Source organism: Silurus aristotelis (assembly GCF_946808225.1).
Source record: "Silurus aristotelis genome assembly, chromosome: 16".
In the NCBI taxonomy this organism is placed as follows: Eukaryota; Metazoa; Chordata; class Actinopteri; order Siluriformes; family Siluridae; genus Silurus; species Silurus aristotelis.
Window position 1 is genome coordinate 5838532 of NC_139589.1, and position 22836 is coordinate 5861367.

The 22836-nt window shown below is 38.5% G+C and overlaps 1 protein-coding gene across 10 annotated transcripts in view; it reads right to left on the reverse strand.

Annotated features, from left to right (window-relative positions):
- Positions 1–22836, reverse strand: part of nrxn2a (neurexin 2a) — a 408435-nt gene that overhangs the window by 220707 nt on the left and 164892 nt on the right. For all 10 annotated transcript variants that reach the window (XM_083565425.1, XM_083565433.1, XM_083565432.1 and 7 more), the window contains 4 exons: positions 17199–17360; positions 10588–11014; positions 5202–5585; positions 3336–3539 (listed from right to left, as the gene is read on the reverse strand). In XM_083565425.1, the coding sequence (XP_083421551.1) occupies positions 3336–3539; positions 5202–5585; positions 10588–11014; positions 17199–17360 (1177 nt within the window). The remainder of the gene's footprint in view (positions 1–3335; positions 3540–5201; positions 5586–10587; positions 11015–17198; positions 17361–22836) is intronic.

Sequence of the window (22836 nt, forward strand, 5' to 3'; positions counted from 1 at the left end):
ATCTTATCGCTATCCATTCCATTTACTGCAAGACTGAAATTTACTATGAACAGGAATCTTGACACAATTCCCTCTAAAAGAAAACGAGAACTAAAACCCTGTTTTATGTGTAATCCTATAAGGACCACTCACAGGCCAGGTGAAATGTGCTGCTTCCGATTTTATGTTCCAGCAAAACAATGCCCATGTGCACAACGTAAGCCCCATGAAGATTTGCTTTACATGGGTTGGAGTGAAAGATCTCGAGAGGCCTGCTATAGAGACCTGAGATCAACCCTATTAAACACATTTGGGATGAATTAAAGCACTGCAATCCAGGCCTCCTCACCTCACCTCACCTCACCTCACCTATATCAGGACCTGACTTTACTAACACCCTTGTGGCTGAATAAACACAAATCTCCACAAGCACACTTCAAAATCTAGTGGAACATTTTCCCAGAAGATTGGAGGGAATTATAACAGTAAATAAATTAGAACTTAATGTGGAACAACATGTTAAAAAAGCATCCACAAGCTCTTGACCATATAGTGTATACAGGTAGTCCTCGTGTGGTTCGACTTACGATTTTTCGATCTTACGATGACGATAGCGATATGACAATATTGTGAAAACTTTTCAAGTTTTACACAGCAGGCAAACGTAGCAACACATATGTGCTACGATCTGTTGGGACGTTGCCAGAATGTACGCATCTCCCGCTAGCGATTGACAGAGTTCAGTTGTCTCTGTGCTAGAGCGCGTATGTTATTCTGTGTTGTAGGTAATTCAGAACCCAATTTTAGCTCTTTGTCCCCCCCATGCGTCCGCTGCCGCATACACATATATTGTAAAGTTAATAAATTACTTTACTGTAAATTTTGCTGCATTATGTACTGTTATTTTCTAAAGTATTAACCCCATAATGATTTTCTTTAAGACTCCTGGTAAGGCTAGGCCATGTCTTGACTTCTTTTCTGGGAAAATAGTACCGCATCGTAAGTCGGAGACTACCTGTATATAGAACAAAATGCTGGTCAAAATACATCAAATGTCAAAATGGGAATAATTTACAGCCCATTTAACAAAAACTGTAGCTTTTTTTTTTTTTTAAGCTTCTACCTCCAAATCTTTATTTATTTATTTTTTTTTACAAATAAGAACGCATCCAGATAGCAAGCTAGGTCAAGCAAGCTAATCAGGCAATACTAGCTAGGATTTTACTGTAAGAGCACTGTTATTGTTCTAACACTGAAACAATGCTACGGTGGCCAAGAAGTGCCAAACACATTAACAACTCAGAAAACAAATTAACAAACCAAAAAATACAATGACAATTCTCGGCCACCGTACAATGCAATATAAAGCGCTACGATTCTACAAGGTATCTCCCTATTCTTGCAGCTTTTGTAGTATCAGTGAGCCATCAGACCAAAACAGGCATTTTCAAGTTTATACGCTAGCAATTCTAAAATCCATATTCTCTTCTCTCAAAAAGTATCATCTCTGAAAAAGACATATGGATTTAAAGATAACGTACAGTACATGTTTTGAATACATTTCCAGTAATGCCACACAAAAAGCCAGTCAAGCAAACATGGTCTTTTTTCTTCAAGGGAAAAATGTCAAAATCTTGTCCATGATAATCCATATATTAAAAAAAAAACATGGCTATTAAAAAGCTGGGGTAATGAAATTATACATGTAAATGTATTTAAGTGTCCAAATGTGACTTTGCTCCTGAAAAAAATTTTTTTTTCCTAATTGCCATGTTATGGTAGAAAACAGTGGCAGCTCTGGATGAAATGGAGCATAAATCCTCTAATTGGGACATCTCAATTTCCAGCCCGAGGCTGAGCGATGCATGTCGTCTACACTTCAACCCCCCTGCCACACGCCGCAAATTCACACAAACGCTGGAGCCGCATCAAATATTTAAGATGTTTTCATGCTTTCCATTTTTGGCTTATTGAAGGCATATGCAATCTATTTTCCCATGGGCTTGAGTAATTGGAATAAGAGCCTAACTGGGATATGCTACACTGAATAAGATATTTTTATGAGAGGTGTCAGGGCCAGAATGTTATGTATATAAGATTAAAATGTGTATTGAAATGAAATTAACTGCACCGTGCGTTTAGCAGGATGGATATGAAGTCTTTGTCTTGGCGTGCTTTACTAAACTTTCATGCATTTCCACTGAGTGGGTATAGAGTTGCAGCAGATAGAGCATCAGTCACACCTTGTGGGACAGTGGGGTTCAGGGCAGGTGGGCAGTAGGGGGTGGGGGTTGGGGATTTTAAATAACATCACTGGATTTGACAGTTTAAAGGCTTGTTATCCACTACGCTAAATCCTGTAGGTGAGCTGGTCTCCTGGCTGTCTGCTCCAGAGCTGCAGACACGATAGCCATTGAAGGCTGCAGGGATAGAGTGAAAGCTATGCTGAGAGGAGAGGAGTGAAGAGGAGAAGAGAAGAGAAGAGAAGAGAAGAGAAGAGAAGAGAAGAGAAGAAACGAGATGAGATGAGAAGAGAAGAAACGAGATGAGATGAGATGAGAAGAGAAAAAAAGAGAAAAAAAAAAAGAAAAGGAGGGTAAAGAGAAGAGAAGAGAAGAGAAGAGAAGAGAAGAGAAGAGAAGAGAAGAGAAGAGAAGAGAAGAGAAGAGCAGAGAACATGAGATGAGAAGATAACATGAAAAAAAGAGGTAGAGAAGAGAAGAGAAGAGAAGAGAAGAGAAGAGAAGAGAAGAGAAGAGAAAAAAAAATAGGAAAAAAAGGAAAAGAAGAGTAAAAAGGACAAGCAATTAAGATACTTGAGAAAAAAAAAGAGAAAGAGAAGAGAATGTAAGATAAGAAAATAACATGAGAGGAAAAAAGAAGAAGAGAAGAGAAGAGAAGAGAAGAGAAGAGAAGAGAAGAGAAGAGAAGAAAAGAGAAGAAAAAAGAAACGAGATGAGAAGAGAAAAAAAGAGAAAAAAAGAGAAAAAAGAAAAGAAGGGTGAAGAGAAGAGAAGAGAAGAGAAGAGAAGAGATGAGCAGAGCAGAGAAGAGAAGAGAAGAGAAGAGAAGAGAAGAGAAGAGAAGAGAAGAGAAGAAAAGAGGAAAAAAACGAAAAGAGCGAAAAAAGGAAAAAAAACAGAGAAAATAACATGAGAGGAAAAAAGAGGAAGAGAAGAGAAGAGAAGAGAAGAGAAGAGAAGAGAAGAGAAGAGGTACAGTAGGATGAGTTTCTGAGAACTACAGAACCCCACTTTGATAACAAACAGTGCCACCTGCTGACTTAACCCTCGACACTGTTCCCGCCTTTGGACCAAAAGAGCAGGCATTGGCAGGGTCAGGGGTTCGAAGGTTACCTAAGTTGACGGTAAGTTTGACTTTTCCCCCGTCCAGCTCCAGGCGCAGGGTGTCGGCGGACTCTGAGGAGGTGGTGGCCATGAGCAGTCCGTAAGCCCTCTGGGACATGAAGCGCAGCGAGACGTCCTCAGCTTCCGTGTGCATGGCACGAGGCATGAGCACCTTCAGAAACATGCTGCCATCGTAGCTCAGCACTGTGGACTCTGCACAGGAGAAACAACAAGCACTCATTTCTTTTTTTTGTCTTTCATTCATGATAATACACTATTAAAACAAGTGTAACACAGTGCATTGGGGATCACACGCAAGAAAAAATATCCATCAAACCGGAAACTTTTCCAGGATGCCAGACTCATACACCGAATGCTCAGAATAAGGCTTTAGTATGATTGCTTGCACTTTACATCTGCAGGCTGCACAATCCGAACCCATTCGCGTGACAGCATGTGGTACGATGTGATCTGAACACACATAGTGGAGTGTTTTTTCTTTGCATGTGTATAGTGAATAAAAAATTTATAATCCAGCTTTACTGAGCCAATCTGGAATGAAACATTGGTTAAAACAGGAGTGTATAATTTCTTTTTATAACATCACCTGAAATATGCTTCAGTTGTGCCTGGATATAACGGAACGTGCAGAGACGAGGGTGTAATTGTCACAGGTAGAAACAAGCAGCTGGCTGGCAGCATACGAACGTGCAATGTTCTGTCATATCGGAACAATTTGACGCACGTCGCATTGTTAGGCGTTTAGCTTGGCTTGCTGTTGTTCTATATATAATACTGTATCGACTCTATTGTTCTTTTTAGCAGCTAAATGTTGGGTTTGGTTTTCTTTATATATAGATGAATACATTTTTGTCAGTGCTCATGCAAGTATAACAAAAAAAAGGTGTTTTCTTTGTCTGTTTATCTATAAGGCCATGATGACACATGATGACACACCAAGGCGTGATCTCCGCTCATCTAAATCTGTTTTTTTTTGTTGTCCCTCCTACTTGTTTACATTTTATGGGTGATCAAGATTCCTCCCATGCACCAAAACTGTGGAATTCTCTCCCCATTGAGATTAGACAGGCTGAATATTTTTGTGTTTTCAAATCTGCTCTTAAATCCAGCTTTTTCAGGATGGTTTTCAGGTGATTTTTTGATGAATCTGCGATATTTATTTGTATTATTATTGTTATTATTTCATTTTTTTTTTTTTTTTTATAATTTCATGTTTGAAAGCGATTTGACATAACTTATAAAGGTGCTATATAAAATTAAAAAAAAATTACATTTTTTTTTATATAATACTATAATAATAAACTATAATATATCAAAACTATTCCACATTTATAAACAATCTATTTAAAAAAATTGACACATTTTTTACACACATATCTATAACTAATATGACCAATGTAAGACTGTATATGATTTGATTCTACCATAGTTACTACTAATAATTCACAATACTGAACATTCCTTTAATATATAATCCCCAAAATGTACACTAAACTATCATTCTTGCAAGCTTGTAGACGATTATGACCTTATTCTATAAGAACAGGGCCGCTATTTGGCTTCTTTCCACTACTTTGCACCTTTTGTCTCCATTAAACACCCATTAATAGTTTCTCTTGTTGATATTCCACTTACAAACAACAGATGGCAGAAGTGAGTTAGAAATCGCACAGCACTGCCAGAGCACAAACAAAGGGCGAAGTGAATTTGTGTCACCGATTGCATTGCTGTAAGCTTCGTGGCTCATGCGGCATTACTCATTTCTGCTCAGATCACAAACAGTACAATGCAGTGCAATGCTTCAAATCTCCCTCTTCCCACGGCCCCTCCAGCCTAAAGCTTCTCCACCCTCACCAGTTTCGCAGTTTGGACCCAGATATCCGGTGCCTGTGCAGTCGCATATGTGGCGATTCCAGCCTTCGTGGCAGTGGCCGCCGTGGACACAGGGCTCGGTGCCGCAGCGCCTGTGAGTCTCACGCGTGCAGGACACACTGACGCCTGCTGCACTCTGCAGCTCGGCCAGACGCCGCAGGTCCCGGCTCCGCCCGTCCACAAACATGTCCCGCATGCAGCCCACAAAGCCTAACCGCAGAGACGCTGTCCACACCTCGGGGGGCAGAGGAAGGGCCTTGCTTTCCTCGGGGAGACCGCCAAGGTACATCTCACCATCCAAGTCCAGGATCTCGCTGCCCTCGTTAGTCGAGAAGGGCATGCTCCGGCCGTTCACTGAGATGGAACCTGGAGGAAGAAGGGAGGAATTAGTGGTTAACCCAAAAACCAGAACTTGTGACCTGTTATGGGAGGTGGCGGCTTATTCATTAAGGCATTGATCTTTAGATCCGAAGGTCATGAGTTTAAATCTCAGCCACACCAAGCTGCTATTCCTGGAACCCTGAGCAAGGCCCTTAACCTAGCTGCTCAGTTGTACGAATGAGATAAATGTAAGTCGCTCTGGATGAGGGCATCTGCCAAATGCTATAAATGTTTGACCTAAGTATTGCCTAAACTGGCATCAGAGCACAAGTGCTGTGTTTTAGCCCTATATCAACATCCTTCTGATGCATATTTCAGAGATTTATAACACTTGTTATAGCAGCTTCATCATAAAATGATCGTCTTTGAAATATTGTGTTACTTGATTATTTACTTTTTCTGTGAAATTATTATAAAAATAAAAAAATAAAAAAAAAGATTCATTAGTTTCGGTCGAATTATAACCTGTAAAATAGCAGGCCCAAATCTTGAATCCATATTTCAACCCGATCCCAAACTCGAAAACTCATTCATCAACCTATCTATTCTAAAATTAATATAAAACACCACATCTTTTTTTTTATAGTCGGTCAATTCTTAGTATCAAGTATCAAGTTGAAGCTTTATGATCTCTGCGTTTCGTGATCTCATACTGTATGTACTTACTGTTTTTTAACCATTTCCTGTTTGAAGAATTTGTTTTCCCCACAAGCTAGATTCAATGACTAATGATATCCTGAGTTTAAGTCAGTGTTTGTATTGTGAGATAATTTTTTACCAAATTCACAGATCACAGATTTATTGGTACAGACGCCACGTTAGAAGTAGCCTAAAAAAAGTAGCTAAAATCCAATATCTTGAAAATTCAATTTAATTTAATTCTTTAATCCATATAATATCAAGGACCCATTAAAAAAAAAAAAAAAAAAAAAAAAAAAAAACTGTCTTTTCCATCATGCAGTGGTCTGTGGTTCCTAAGTTTGGATCTTACCCAGTGTAAAAGCCACAGACTTCCAGGGCAAGGTGTAGAATAACAAGCTTTAAAAACCTCAAACTGTCTATACTTATATACAGTGAATGCTGGATTCCTTCGGTATAAAAAGGCTCAGCTGAGCCCTTTTCGTCAGCATCGATCAATAGAAACACTAATGAAATAAATAATACAGTGCATCAAATTAATAAGCATTAATAAGGACAATGCCAGTGTATAGCTCTCATCTCCTAAAGGATTTTAATAGCAGGAGTGACATGTAAAACTGCACAATCGATTCAAAGAGCGGAAAGTATTTTGTTGGTGTGAAATCAAACCCAGAATTGATCCTGTATACATACTCAATTATTGAGGCTCGATGGATATCCTTAAATACAGAATCCTGTTGCAAATGGGTTTTAACCCAGTGACTAGATTTTTCTCCGAAAAGATAACTTTTATGGTGTTTAACATGTTGTTTCCCCCTCACGGTGACAATAACTGGTACATTGTGCTGCTTAGACATTGACAGACTTTAACTAGAAAGGCTTTGAGTTGTTCCCATGAGTGCCTGAGACCATTTACAAGCATCTATAAAGTATTTATCTGACAGTATTTGGGAGAACACTTTATTTGTCTACAATGTTCCTCATTAAATGTTCTATATATGACCAGGTTTTTTTATTATTAATTTTTTCATGCACTTAGTGAAATTTTGAACTGGTGCTTTTTAGTTGCCGACTCGACCACTCTAAAACTTGCATGAACCGTCATTAGCTGGACTGAAGTCTTTGAGGTTATGAACCTTTACAGTTTGATCAGGTACTTTTCATAATTGTAGCTTCGAGCGCGTTTTTTTTTTTTTTGTAAGTTGTTCGGAATAAAAGCGTCTGCCAAATTATGAAATGGAAAAATGCAATATAAATGCACTATGTACAATATACATCAGACAGTTCGTGGGTGGACCGTCTGTGGCTAAGACTAGAGGAAGAGAAGCATTAGAAATGGATTAATCAGTGGATAATGCATGCATTTACACTCTTTTTTACCTAAGAGTTTGGTAAGTTTGGAAGGTTATACATGAAACCAATGTGAAACTTCAGAAGAGGGTTTTATTTCATATGCAGGATTTCCTGTTTCATCAAGTCATTACCATGTGAGCATGACCGTGATCACACACCTCAGATTTAGACCTCAGTAACATACATAAGCTTGTTCTCTTTTGTTCCAAACCACCAAGACGTTTTCTTCAGAGCTGGTGGAGTTTCTCTTTTGTATTTCTTGCAAAAAGTTGTCAATGATCATGGCCCTACACAGGTACCCTATACTTCAGAACTGGTGGTGGTTAAGGCTCGACATTTTGTCACCTTGTAACCATGACCACACAGACTTTTTATAAAGAGCCTTATTATCTCCCATTGATCACTTAGGCATTCTCATCAGCATGAATGACCCCGGTGGTCTGGCATTTATAGAACCGTGTACATAAGTATTTGTTCTACTTCCTTTCTTTCCAGACCACTAGAGCAGCAGTGGAGGTCATATACCAGAAGTCATCACAAGGATGTGTAAGGCAACAAGCAGCACTAATAAGCAGTGCCAATATCATTATTATAACTTTATCGAGATTAGGAATTGCTGGTATTCTACTGAGGGAGGATAAAAATCACTCATGTGCTCATATTGATATTAACTTATTGACTATATTCCACTAAGTTTGAGGACTGCCCCAAACCACATGGGCTATAACGAAAGTACAGCCAAATTGTACAATGAAGTAAGACACTGAGCTTTATTTTTTAATTTTACATTATGCATAAATCTATAAGTGCCTTATTCACACTACAAGTTAAATGGCATTTGAAAGAAGAAGCCACCTCTTGACCCATATTGAAGTATGCAGGCACAACCCATTCCTTCAACCAATGTGTTAAACAAGTGAGGCTCCTTATGGTGTTTCCCAAAGCATAAACAGTTGGTCCACCAGCTGGCCATCACTTTCACATAACCCTTGAGAGCCCTTATTGGACACAGAGCTAGTCTAGGAACATTTGCATCTGCACATCTGCAGACAGATTTAATAGGTATTTTAAAATATCGTGGCATTGGTATCTTTGGCAGGAATCCTGGGTTTGGTCACAGTGTGACATGTTTGAACTCTGCTCCCCAATGCAGACCCTGCATGTGACTGATAACAAATTCAATTCACAGATTCATCTGGCCATAGCAATGGGCAAGATACAAATAAATAAATAAAAACGTCAATCTCAAGTGTAACATTTTATCCCCAGTCTTGCGCTGGTACATATGGCGATTTGAAACCATTTTATTATTATTATTATGGGATATTTTAAAACTTTAAAACCCTGTTTATGGTATAAGATCGTGTGAAAGCCTTTCACTTCCCTGCAAAAATCCAGAGCATGAAGATAGAACATGGGCACTGGGTCAGATTCTTGGCAATGACCAGTTTGACCAGGTCTTTTGCCCCGTTGCAGGGGATACCCACACAGTTGGTGCAATAGCTAACCAAAAAAAAAAGGGGTAAATCACTCCACTAATGGAGGAGCAGACAATTATATATATATATACCGATCAGGCATAAAATTAGGACATTATAACATTATGGGTGGTGAAGTGAATAACACTGATAATCTCTTCATTGTGGCACCTGTTAGTGAGTGGGATTTATTAGGCAGCAAGTAAATTGTCTTCAAAATTGACGTGTTAGAAGCAGGAAATAATGGGCAAGTGTGAGGATTTGATTGAGTTAAGTTAAGTACAAGTTAAGTACAAGTTAAGTACAAGTACTGATCCATTTCCAAATCTGCAGCTCTTGCGGGATGTTCCCACTCTGCAGTAATCAGTATCTATCAAAAGTGGTCCAAGGAAGGAACAGTGGTGAACCGGTGACAGGGTCATGGGTCATAATACATGTGGGGAAGCTAAGGCAGACCAACAGAGAAGCTACTGTAGTTTAAATTGCTGAAGTAAATGTTGTTAATACTCGATGGGTCAGGACTCTTTTGGTAGCTAAAAGGGAGACCAACACAATATAATGCCTGATCAGTGTACACTATAGCACTGGAAATGTATCTAATTAAATATTTTAGATCTACAGTATGATGACAACCAATCATGTTTGTTCACTTGTTTACAAAGGATTTGTCCCTGTTTGTTTTATGTCTTTGTTTATAAAAAAAAAAAAAAAAGTGTGTTTTAATTTCTCTCAACAGAGTTTTCAGTAATCTAGTGAACCAGTGTTGATTTATTCATTTAAAGAGATTCAAAGCACATTTGTACACTGCTCTGGATAAGGACGGCTGCTAAATCCTGTAAGTGTAAATGTAAAATCACTGTATGGCTGCATGGTCAGACTGTACATTTCAGCTTGAACAAATATTTTAATTGAACCAAATCAATTAAGCCGATCCACTGAACAGACTCAAGTTTATGGACATGTTTAGGGTAATAGGATTAGTTACTCTGAGCCTGCACCGCCCATGCTGCTCTGAGCCAAATCGAACAATATACTGCTTCTTGTTCAGTGATACAGTCGGCTGTGGCGAAAAATGAGTCAGATATTACAATTATTGTCACTCTGAGCATGCATCAGCAGTCTCTATCTGACAGTGCAGATTTAACAAAAGCAATACCAAGATTAGCAAAAATCCTAGGATTATGGTGCTATAGTCAGATTTTTTAATCTGCCTTGCTCTACTCCCTGGCAAGACGAGAATAGGAACAGCATGAGCATGCTGTAGTGAGGACTTTTTATTGGCTATGCAGGTGGTATCACGGTCACAAGGTGATGGCATGCGATTGCTATTTGAGCAAAATAAATTTAATAATCTAAACTAGATTTTGAAGAAGCTTCCCTGCAATTTCTGAGAAAGAAGCAGGAAGTAGGATGTTTTTGAGCCTTGGTATTCGAGAAAACTATATTTATATACAGTATAATGTTTGGTTCAGTACTAGCAGCGGGCCATGTTTCCTGTAACCAGTGCTGCGTCTTACCTTTGCGTCCTTCTCGCTGGAAGTCCACATGACACCACTCGCCATTGTTCACCTTCTTGTTACTGGACTTTAATTTAACACTGCCTGAGCCCATGTCCATTAGGAGGTACAGGAAGCCGTCCAGCAGTTCCATGGCGAAAAAATCAACCCTGGGTCTGTGCTCGCGTGAACCTTGCATGTGCCCGTGACTGAACAGCAGCAGGCCGTTGGGCTCTGTGGTGCGAAAGTCAAAAGAGATTGATCCGGTTTTCTTTCCGCTCCAGTGAGGCAGGCTGATGAAGGCAGCCGATGTATCGAAGCTGATCGGATCAAGGGCAGCCACATCCTCACAGCGGAAGGTCAGGTCACCGTGTAGGGCCACTTTAGGGTCCCGCAGTTCGGCCAGCCGAGAGAGCTCCAGTCTAAACTCATTATTAGTGTAGACCACCTGGAGGAGAGAGAGAGAACAGGATGTTTTTTTAGTCCGCTTACATCCACAATGACAGGATGTCGAAGTTTCGTAGCATGCTTTCCAATGTTAAAGACAATTTTTGGCTGATAGATGCCTGAGGGGCTAGCGTTCAGACTCAGTAAATACTCGGTTTCTCTTTAAGTGCCCACACGCATGAGTAAATTACATAAATATAGCAGCCAGATCTGCACAGGAATACAAAGCAGGATTTCCTCCCCGGCGATGGATCTTGTTTTATTGTCATTGAACGCCTTATGGTTTCTTCAATAACAGAACCATGGGAATGAATATGAAGAAGCTAGCTGAGCTGGAGAGGCACATCACAGGGTCATTGTTTTTCTTACTCACAATGGGCTTAAAACTATACAATGTGCTGGGTGATAGCAAAACTTTTTATAACACTATGTTCGCTAAATTCTGATGGTAATAAATCATGATATACACTTGTAATTAAAATGCTAATTAAAAGTAAAAACACTTTTAATTTTACAAACAAATTACTGCACAGATGATAATAAATTTAATGTCATTCTTCAACACCTTGAATAGCGATCAGAACTGTTTGAAAATGCACAGACAGCACACATACTGTACATTTAGCCGTGGTTGGGGCACAAGCTGTTAAAAGCATGACTCAACTACAACAGCTATTTCTCATCTCATGTAGCTTGCTGTCTAATTGAGAAGACGTCAGTACAACACTATTGTGAATCACTTCAGGAGCTCAGTGTACTCAGCCATGTGGTTTCAGCTAAACAACAAACCAAAGAAAAAAAAAGCTGAATCTTTTCTTCACATGGGAAGCATGTGGAAAGTTATATACTGAAAGATGTCTGAAAGTAGTAAAAAATAATGCTGTACCAACATATGCTCAATTGTGTGACATCACTGAGGTGTACGCTGTACGGTGTACAATTGTGTTTTCGCAGTTATACGTTATGTCTAGCTTGTGTTTGGAGATTACAATGTAGAAAATAAATTCATCCCAAATATATACCACAGACTCATATTAACATTCCATGTGTTTTTCTTTCAAATCCTAGAAACACCTCTGCTTTATAAAATTATTTATAACATATATGCAGGAAATCTTTTACGTATGATGTTTGGTGTTCTGGTGACTCCATCACAATTTTAAAATATCGTTCGAGATATACTGTAAGCGGAGACATGGCCCAGCCTACCCAGGAGTACAGTAATTTGCTCTTAATAAAAAATATATATATACAAAATTGAGGAAAACGAGAGCAATTTACAGTACCATAATTGATCAACATTATAGTATATATGTATGTGGAAGCGGGTGCATGGAAGAGTGGCGGTTCACAAGGTGTGTGTTGAGCACATAGTGCTATGTTTGCCTGCTGTGCGAAATTTTAAATATTTTCACAATTTTGTCATATTGTTAGTGTCATCGTGTGAACGAAAAACCGTTGAGTCGAACCATCGTAACTTCGGGACCGTCTGTGTGTGTAGAAGAATATATGGTGTTGAAGAATATATATATATATATATATATATATATATATATATATATATATATATATATATATATATATATATATATATATTATATATATATATATATATATATATATATATATATATATATATATATATATATATATATATATATATAATGATCAAAAGAACACATCAAAATCAACAAAAACATGGCTTCAGAAAGGGATAATTAGTCCTGGAATGTCCCAGACAGAGCCCAGGCCTCAATCCCATCAAAAATCAATGGAATGACCTAACGGCCTAAAAAAACGTACACAGGATATCCACCTTACAAATTGAAGGAACTTCTTGAACTTTTTTTTACAAAGAAAAGTTGATAAAAAATTCCAAAATCTAGATGTGTGAAGTTAATAGAGACTTATTCACACAGACATGATGCAAAAATAATAAGGGCAAAAAGGTGCTTCCACCAAGAATGACTTGGGAGGGATATTCAGGGTTTTTAAAATCGTTTAAAATGTTCCCAATTAATTAATATTTCTTTTTCTCTACGATATAGTTTGTTGGAAGAGCAGATGTAACAAGTCTGACATTTATGTTGTCATTTCTGTCAGAGAGAGTAGACTAAGGGAGTAGACTAATGTGTATATAATAAGCTATAAAATGTTGTTTTTATGCTAGCTTGTTTATTTGCATATTAACCTGCTATATGTTTGTGTTTTTATGTTTTCAGTACATATTGGCAAGCAGGTATATGTGTTTGCAGATTAGTTGGATGATTTTCTTTATTATTAAATATTTTAGGTTACAAAAATGATCTGTGTCAAATTAAACTTTCACACATTTTTATAGCATTTATGTTAAAAAAAAACTCCTTTCCTATATTATTATTATTTTTTTATAATTATGATAATTATTAATATGCAACTATGTAACCATAAAATAATGCTAAATCCACAATAAGTCTTATGCAACTCATGTAGGTTCGTAACTGTGCCAGTAGGATCTGTGTATTAGCGCCAGAGAGGTTTCTCTCAGGTGTTCACGCTATTTCTTTGGCCAGGTGAGGGAACAGCCTCGGCCAGGCGCAGAATAACATGCTTTTCATTTTTACATGAGCCTCTGTTCTATGATGAAGACTGGTGTTTTGTTGCTGGGTGTGAACTTGAGTGTCTCTGGAAATAACACAAGCCCACCACATTACCTGTCAGTGCCTGTGACAGAAGAATAAAAGCAGAGGTAGAAGCCGAATAAAAGGTGCCAGCTCAAGGAGAGAGAACATGAGAAAATGCAATTACGAGCGGTGGCTTCACAAAGCCCGGCAACTCGTCTGTGTCCTAAAAGGCATGTTAAAGCTGCCAATCCCAAATTGCCACGGCCTAAACCAATCAGCCCAACTGTGTTAGAAAGCTTCAAGTTAGAACAAACACAAACAAGTTGAAAATGATTGGCACCTTTTAAAAGGATGGGATATTTCAAATTTCAAAAATATGGTTGTCTCTGTCACAAGGTTAAAACAGATCAACAAGATAACGACCACAAACATCCATTTAAAAAAATAATGGCATAAAATGGGATTTGAAGCCAAGTTCTAGTCATTTTCATCTAAAAATTTTGGAGAATGTCCAACTATTTCAGGCATGTTAGACATTACAGAGCGAGAAGCAGAGCTGCTGATCTCTTCAGAGGAGACTTCAGAAAATATCAATTATAAGGGAGCCTATCATTTTTATTGTTGAAAAACATTCAACGAATTCTGTCTAGAAAATGCATGTGATGTCCTGTTGTTTCAAGTTCATATCGTGTATTTGTTTGCGCTCCAGTGATTGATCGTTCATTAATGATTTGTTCATCCTGAACGAGTCTTTAATGTGAGTCAGAGGAACAAGTAGCTTCAAACAGAGATTTGTTTATTTCCTACTGTATGTGCATGAGTGAAGCTTCGCAAAACCTCCGTAGGTTATGTACAGGAAACAGAATTGAGTAGTTCATCGTTGAGTAGTTCATCGATCTTTTGTCATCACTATTCTTTTCCAATCTGCTCTTGTCTGATCTAGATCTGGCTCCGCCCATTCCCCGCCACCTGTTTGCTACCTGATAGTGTTCATCTGTACATCGCTAAACCCTGAAAATTGTTCTCAGATTCTCTGTTTCTAGGGCATGTTTTCACTGTTTATCCCTGTTTTATAGCACAACATGGTTAAAATCTAAATGTACATTATTTGATTTTTATTTTTTTGTTAATTAAGTTGTTGAGAAGGAGAGATAAAACAGGAGGCTAGTGAGGAAGACAATGTACAAGCAATAACTCTAAACTGTCATTCATTGATAAATGAAACACTGTAATTGCTGGCCAATAGTTGGCTTAATTACAGACTCCATATTTACTTACAGTATGCAGTAAACAAAATCATGCCTTACTTAATGTGTCCTGCCTTTGTTTTGATCTCATGCTACAGCCAGTGATTATGATTCTTGAATTGCTCTTAACAAAATGTTGAGTTTATGTACTTATGTCCTTCTGTCAAACATTAAGCTCAAAATATCCCTCGTTCCTTTTTAACCAAAAGGGTACTAATATTGATCCAGTCCATTATCTGAATTATTTGCATTTCTACCTGATTGCAGGTTTCAGGTTCAATGTAACCATATTAATGTCTTTACCTGTGCTGAAGTTCTGCTGTCCTTTGTGTTTGGGAATAAACAGGGCTGCTGTATGGGCTTTATGGTTGAGCAGTTAGAATTGAGGAGTGATTAATACAGCCTTGGGGGTCAATGAGACAGAGACGGAGAGCTCAACCCAGTCAAACTGGAATCTCCAGAGGAAATCAATTTTTAATTTGGCTGTCAGCAAAGTAAAGCCAAAAACTTCAACGCTATGGACATGACATAAATAAGGGACACGCTCGGAAGCGGACAAATAGTGCTCGGAACGGAGGAAAATGGGAAAAGGGCAGATAAAAGGAACAGAGGGTGAGGACGGATGGGAGGTGAAATACTAAGCTTATCAGTGTAAGCTTGTTGAGTATTATCCTTTATGGCCTGGAGTTTAGACACTTTCCAAATCGCTGTCTTTCTCACATATGCTTCTTCGACTCACTCTTCCGTAATGAGGCCCGGACCAGCTGGATGAGTTTCAGGGCCAGAGTTAAAAGAGGAGCAAGCTGTTTAAATGAGGCCAGATTTATCCACACATTTAGTGCTGTTAAAGAAGGCCTGGGGTATATGCCAATCTGTCTGTCTGTCTGTCTGTCTGTCTGTCTGTCTGTCTGTCTGTCTGTCTGTCTGTCTGTCTGTCTGTCTGTCTATCTATCTATCTATCTATCTATCTATCTATCTATCTATCTATCTATCTATCTATCTATCTATCTATCACTCAAAGAATGCAAATCACTTCGACCACATATCTAACTATGCAAACTATTTTTTTGCTATTAGACTGGTATTAGTGAGGAATAGTGAATAAAGAAAATAATCAATACAAAATACAATAAAATAAATAAATATACACAAATAAATGAATACATATAGAAATAAATGTAAAACAGTAATAATGGATAAAATACTTGAATAATTGTATAAAAAATATAAAAAAACATTGATTTAATTTAATATTTAAACATTAGATTTCTCTCTCTCTCTCTCTCTCTCTCTCTCTCTCTCTCTCTCTCTCTCTCTCTCTCTTTCTCTCTCTCTCTCTCTCTCTCTCTCTCTCTCTCTCTCTCTCTCTCTCTCTCTCTCTCTCTCTCTCTCCACATGCTTTCAAGATACCAATGATCATGTCTCCTTCTTCTTTTCGACCTGCCTGATCAACAGTATCCTGATGCCCTACTTCTAAATGAAGTTCTATTCAGAAACTGAGGATCTACTGTACATGACCAGCCTAAAGATCCATTTGGTTACAGTTTAGGGTTAAACTTAACAAACAGGAAGATAGACTTAGACTGTAATTAATATCAACAGCTTTCTAAATTGCCTCAAGGCTGCAATGGCCATGAATAGTTTTGAATCCAAGTGTCCATCAGTGAAAAACTGATGGACACAGGTAAAACAGAAAGCAGGAAACAGGTAGAAAACAAAACAATGATGAAACTATGAGGGGCGTTCATGTCAAACCAGGAAGTAAGTTTTTATGCCGAATCTTTAAAGGCATTAGATGGGATAAGTGTATGAAGCAGTTTCTACTTCTTGAAATTTGTTATTTTATTTAAAAAAAAATCCCGCTCTGACCTGAAGACCCCTCGTACAATGAACGAACATTGGGTGTCACCCAGATGTGAACGGATTCCCTTTTCAAGTCTGGTTTCTCTCAAGGTTTCTTCCTCATACCATCTTTGAATTAAAATTGCATTACGCTATTTTCATCACAGACATCGTTTGCAATAAGTGCACATACATTCATATTTTTTGCGGTCAGCTTTACAAATTTCACTTCCATATAAATCTTCAATTTCATCCTTGTGCTCTTGAACCACCTCGAAAAGATGACGGATAAACAATCTGAAAACAAACATGACTAATATCTTTTTTTTCTTGGATATTGCTAAACGATATATTTGCATAAATATTGTGTGTATACCTGATCTTTACCATAAGTCACCTACTCATCAATGAATACACTACAGGATTATTATTATTATTATAACAGGGTGATTATTTGTTATTGCTGGTTATTAGTTATTGAGGCTGTACTCACGTCTTTCAGGCAGCCCATGAAGTTGTTGCTGACCGGAGAGCCGGGAAGGTCAGCCGTGTTTGGACTGCCTCCCACATAGAAGAAGTCATCTGAACCCAGCATGGTGTAGTCCTCCTGGGTGTAGCCTGTAGTCGTCAGCAAGCCGTCCACAGATATGGTGACCTAAGAGTGCGCCGAAAGGTTAGAGCAAAAAAAGAGAGAGAGAGAGAGAAAAATAGTGAAATATAGAGAGACAGAGAAAAAATAGAGGCAAAGAGATGGAGATAGAGATAGGGAGAAATGGATGGAGAAAGAAGTCAAGAATGATATAAAGAATACATGAAGGGAGACCGTGACAATGATTTAAGAGGGATAGATAAAAAGAGACGGTGAGAAATTGAAAGATGTGCGAAAGGAAATACAGGGATAAAACGAAGAAGAAATACCGAGACAGTTATAAAGGCAAAGGAAACAGTGATCAGGAATTATAGTGGAGAGGAAAAGAGGTAGAGAAAGAAACAGACAGACATAAGGAGGAGAAATAAAGATTGAGACCAATAGTGAGGGGAATTGACAAACAGGAAATAAAATGGTAAGATGGAAACCAGACAGACGAAAAGAAACAGAATTTTGAAAAAAAAAAAAAAAAAAACAGAGGAAAATAAATATTGTTGGAAAAAGTAATAAAGATGGACACAAATATATATAGAGAAAGAGACAGAATAAGAAACAGTCAGAAAAAGAAATACAGAAATACAAAACCAGAAAAACAGCAGGATGAGCAAAACACAGACAGATGTTAGAGATAGAAAGAGAAAGAAAACAACAAAGCATGAAAGAGAGAAATGAAAAGAGGACAATTTGATATACAGAAGAGAGAGAGAAAGACAAAAATATACAACAAAAAATATTGACAGAGAGAAAGAGAAAGCAGAGGGACACACAAAAAAAAGGAATGGAGAGAAAAGAGAGATGCAGAAAAACCTTTGAATAAGTAACAAATGCAACACTAGGGATCATAACCCATTTCCTGTTTGCTTTTATATCCATATAAGGCAGAATCTATCCCGGTCTGATGTTGCTTCGTAGATTTGCATGAAGGTGGGTTAATGCGTGTGTGTTAGTTAGTGTTCACTAGTTAGTGTAGAGACGTAGGTGGAAAAGATATTTATAAAATATGTGCTGAGTGAGTCAGCAAAGTGATGTAAGGTGTCTATGTTTGAAAAAAAAAAAGGCAGAGTGAAACAGCAATTTGGTTGCTAGTATACAACAACACAGATAATGTGGTTTTGTCTTAGTGTTGATCCGTTAAGATCGTTTCCCCCTGTTTGCAGGAGATTTCGGCAGAAAGCATTACGAACAAAAATAGTTTGCTGCCATGCTGAGAGTCAGAGTGGTTAATTATAGGTGACGTGCGTGACGTAAGATGGACCTCGGTTGTATCGAAGGATGGACAAAATGTTTCGGGTAGAACAGACACTGTTAAACATAATTTATCCTGCAGGAGACAGGAAAACAATTTTAGCACTGTAAATGGGCCATGTCGGATCTTGAATCCGAGCCAGATACATCTGTCACGCTTTCCTTTGCATGAATATACGGATAGATCTGTAAATAACATTGGAGATTGAAAGGAAAAAAAAAAAAAATTGAGGATCTGAACTAACTGTCTTCTATATGGCTGCACTAATTAGCTTGCCTGTACTCCATTGTGACAAGCGAAGGGAGAAACGCATCCAGATGGCATTAGTGACCTCCAAAAAAGGACACACCGCTGGCCCAGACGTGCTGACACGACACTAATGTCACGAATTTATCACGGCGTCCGCTCAGTCCTGGAAATAAAGCCCGTAATATGCACATGTGTCCGGATAAGAAAGACGCAGGGACGAGATGGAAAGAATCACAGCGGTATGAACAGCGACAGTGAGAACACTAACGTGTAGCACCTCGTTCATGCAGTGGCAGTGCGTTAAGAACAAAAACTGTAGGTGCAAAATAATTATGCATAAACACACATCGATGTGCAATGCATACATTTATGGAGGTGTAGATAAAGAGCTTCAGTCAATGTTCATTTCATCTGAATAGGTGAAAATGTGATCTGTGATATGGTTGTTGGATTGGTTTAAAAACTGTTAATTTCTCTAGTGTTTCCATAGCATGTAAAGAAAAAAAAATACATTCAGTAAGTGTCAGTTCTGTGATGAAAAACAAGATGAAAAACAAGATGAGAATAAAGAGAGGTCAGAAGGAAATGACCAGGCTGACTCAGAGGGCCACATTAATGCAAATATGCACTCAACTATTTTGGGCAGAAAAGCATCCCAGATTAAACAACCTTGTAGTGGATGTGCTGCAGAACACCATATTGTGGAATCTGAGGCACAGTAGAACTGTTCAATGCATTGAACAAAAACAACATGTGGATTCCAGCAAAAAATAATATGCTTTGAGACACTAATTATGTGATGGTACTTAAACTAAAATCTGCATGCCTACAGTGTGGAGAACTAATCAAATTCAAGTTCCTGAAGCTTGAGGCCTAAAAAGTGTACACACGATCGCATTGCATGCACCATGACCTGTGGAAGTCAAGTGAAATGCACTTTGCACTTTATGTAGCTTTATGTTGTGTGTTGTAGCTTTATGTTGTTTAGTGTAGCACCAGGGTTCTGGAGAAACATTTGCCTTATTTCTACACTGTACTGTGCACCACTGTGGATAGTAGGAATAGCGATAAAAAGGTAATTACTTTTAAAACTGTGAAAATGGAAGTACTGCATACAAAACTTGCATAAAAAACAGATAATGCATAATTTTTGGTAAACCCATCGAATTACAGCTAAAAGTATGTGGAGACCTGACCATACGATTTGTATTGCTGTTTTTTTGTTTTGTTTTTTATCCCATTCCACATTTAGTCCCCATTTAATGTTCCACAAAGGTATTAGTAAAGTCAAGAATTGACATATGGTGAGGAGGTGTCAGGGATCCACCAGCCACACCTTCACTTGAACCACACATTCCTCCTAGCAGCTCCCCGTCCTACTAATCACACACACCTGACACTCATCAGCTCACACACTACATAAGCACACACTTCCAAGCACTCCCCGGCCGTTCTACTGATTAGTCTGGAGAACAGCGCTGGACCTTATGACTACCATTCTTATGGACTATCTCGTTGGGGATTCACTCTATGGATTTATCTCGTTGAGGCTCTACCCTGTGGATTTATCATATGAACTACTCTTTGCTGGTGTATCCTGTGTTCCTGTGTTTATAACTGGTTTGGTTTCTCTACATTCCCTTCCTCATTGAACTCACCTTTGTTCTGTTGAACTTTGGCTTCTGCTTGTTCTTCCAGCCTGACAGAAGGCTTGGGGTGCAAAAAAAAAGGGTTCAGTTGAGATCACAGCTCTATAGCAGGATCTTCCACTCCAATGCATGTCGACTATATATTTATGGAACTGGCTTTGTGCACAGGTTCAGGAGCCTCCTAGTTTAAATGAAGGGAAAAATCAAATGCTACTACATTCAAAAACATCCTACAAAATTGTGTGCCTCCAACATTGTAGTTACACTGCAGTGACAGACCAGATATTATTGCAAAAAAAAAAATTTGGCCCTATATTGTATCAGTTGCATCACTCATAAATGTTGGTGGAATACATGGGCGAAAGCGGCAAAAACTTGATCCGTGACGTCGGAGTGACGTGGGGCCGCCTTTCCGTGGGCTCACCACCTATAGGAGGGACCATAAGGGACGGTGCTGTGAGGATTGGGCAGCAGTCGAAGGCGGGGGCCTGCTTAGACTGCTGCCCCCGCGACACGAGTTACGGATAAGCGGGAGAAAATGAATGAATGAATGAACAATATAAATTTTGTGCATTTAGTTTCTATTTTTTATTGATTTAAACCTTCACCTGTTGTTGTAATTATAATAAAAATAATAAATACAATTAGATTAAAAATGATTAAACAACAAAAGCTGTATCCTTGCTGTATAATTTAGCTTTATTGTTTATCATCGTGTAAAATTTAGATTTCTAAGCTTTTGATTGGTAAGCCACCAGTGGTTTCTAAAGTACACAAACCATGTACATGAGTTAAAGTAGAGATACAGTAGATAAAATATGAATTGATGGCAAGGCCATAAACATTTTATGATATAAAACAATAAAGCAAAATATGCCTAATGTGCATTTGGTTTCCATTTTTATTTTATTTAAAAATTCAGCAATTATTTGGATGAAATAAACTGATATTTTTAATGACTAATTAACAAAAGCAGTATCTTTGCTAACTACAAAATGATCTAGGTGGAGTGGAAATGCCAGGTTGCCAGATCTCAGGCACATTTCCCAGCAACTAGACCAAATAATTAAGGAATTTTATGCCTGGGTGGACTGTATTTCTCAATTTTTATTGCCTTTTTAAAAAACAAATGTTCAACTTTGTGTAAAATCCACAACCTTGGAGTGTGACACAACTCATTAAAAAGGAGTGGCACAAAGTCATACAGCTCTCTGTAGCTACATGTTTTTGTAGAATCTCATATCTCATATCAACAGCTAAGAACTTGCCAATCTTCAAAATGATTTCCTTTAACACGGGCTAAATCAGCTGGGAAATGCAGTCTTAAAGCAGAAGAAAGAGTGAGAGAGAGTGTGGGGGTTTGTTTGTGTTTGTGTTTGTGTGTGTTTGTGGTTTTTTTTGTCTAGATAATGTCACAAAATCAAAAGGTATCAGGCCTGGCAGCTATGCTAGTACAATATTCTTCTTCTTCTTCTTCTTTCGGCTGCTCACATTAGGGGTCGCCACAGCGAAGCATCTGTCTCCATACCCCCCTGTCCCCTACATCTGCCTCTTTCAATCCAACTACCTGCATGTCTTCCCTCACCACATTTATTGCTCTTCCTCTTTTCCTCATTCCTAGTGGCTCCATCCTCAGCATTCTCCTACCAATATACCCCATGTTCCTCCTCTGTACATGTCCAAACCATCTCAATCTCGCCTCCTTCACCTTGTCTCCAAAACGTCCTACATGCGCTGTCCCTCTAATAAACTCATTTCTAATCCTGTCCATCGTCGTCACTCCCAACAAAAACCTCAACATCTTCAGCTCTGCTACCTCCAGCTCCACCTCCTGTCTTTTACTCAATGCCACTGTCTCTAAACCATACAACATCGCAGGTCTCACCACAGTCCTATAAACTTTCCCTTTTTCTCTTGCAGTTACCCTTCTATCACAAATCACTCCTGCTATCACTCTTCTCCACTCTCACTTCTCTAACACACTCTCCATTATTTTGCACTGTTGATCCCAGGTACCTGAACTCCTCCACCTTCACCACCTCTTCTCCCTGCAACCGCACCACTTCACTGCCCTCCCTTTAATTAACACATGTACTCTGTCTTACTCCTACTGACTTTCATACCCCTTCTCTCCAGCGTGTACCTCCACCTCTCCAGGCTCTTCTCAACCTGCTCACTACTCTCACCACAAATCACAATATCATCCACAAACATTATAGTCCATGAAAACTCCTGTCTGACCTCGTCCATCAACCTGTCCATCACCACTGTAAACAGGAAAAGGGTTAAGAGTGGATCCTTGATGCAGTACAACCTCTACCTTGAACCAGTCTGTCGT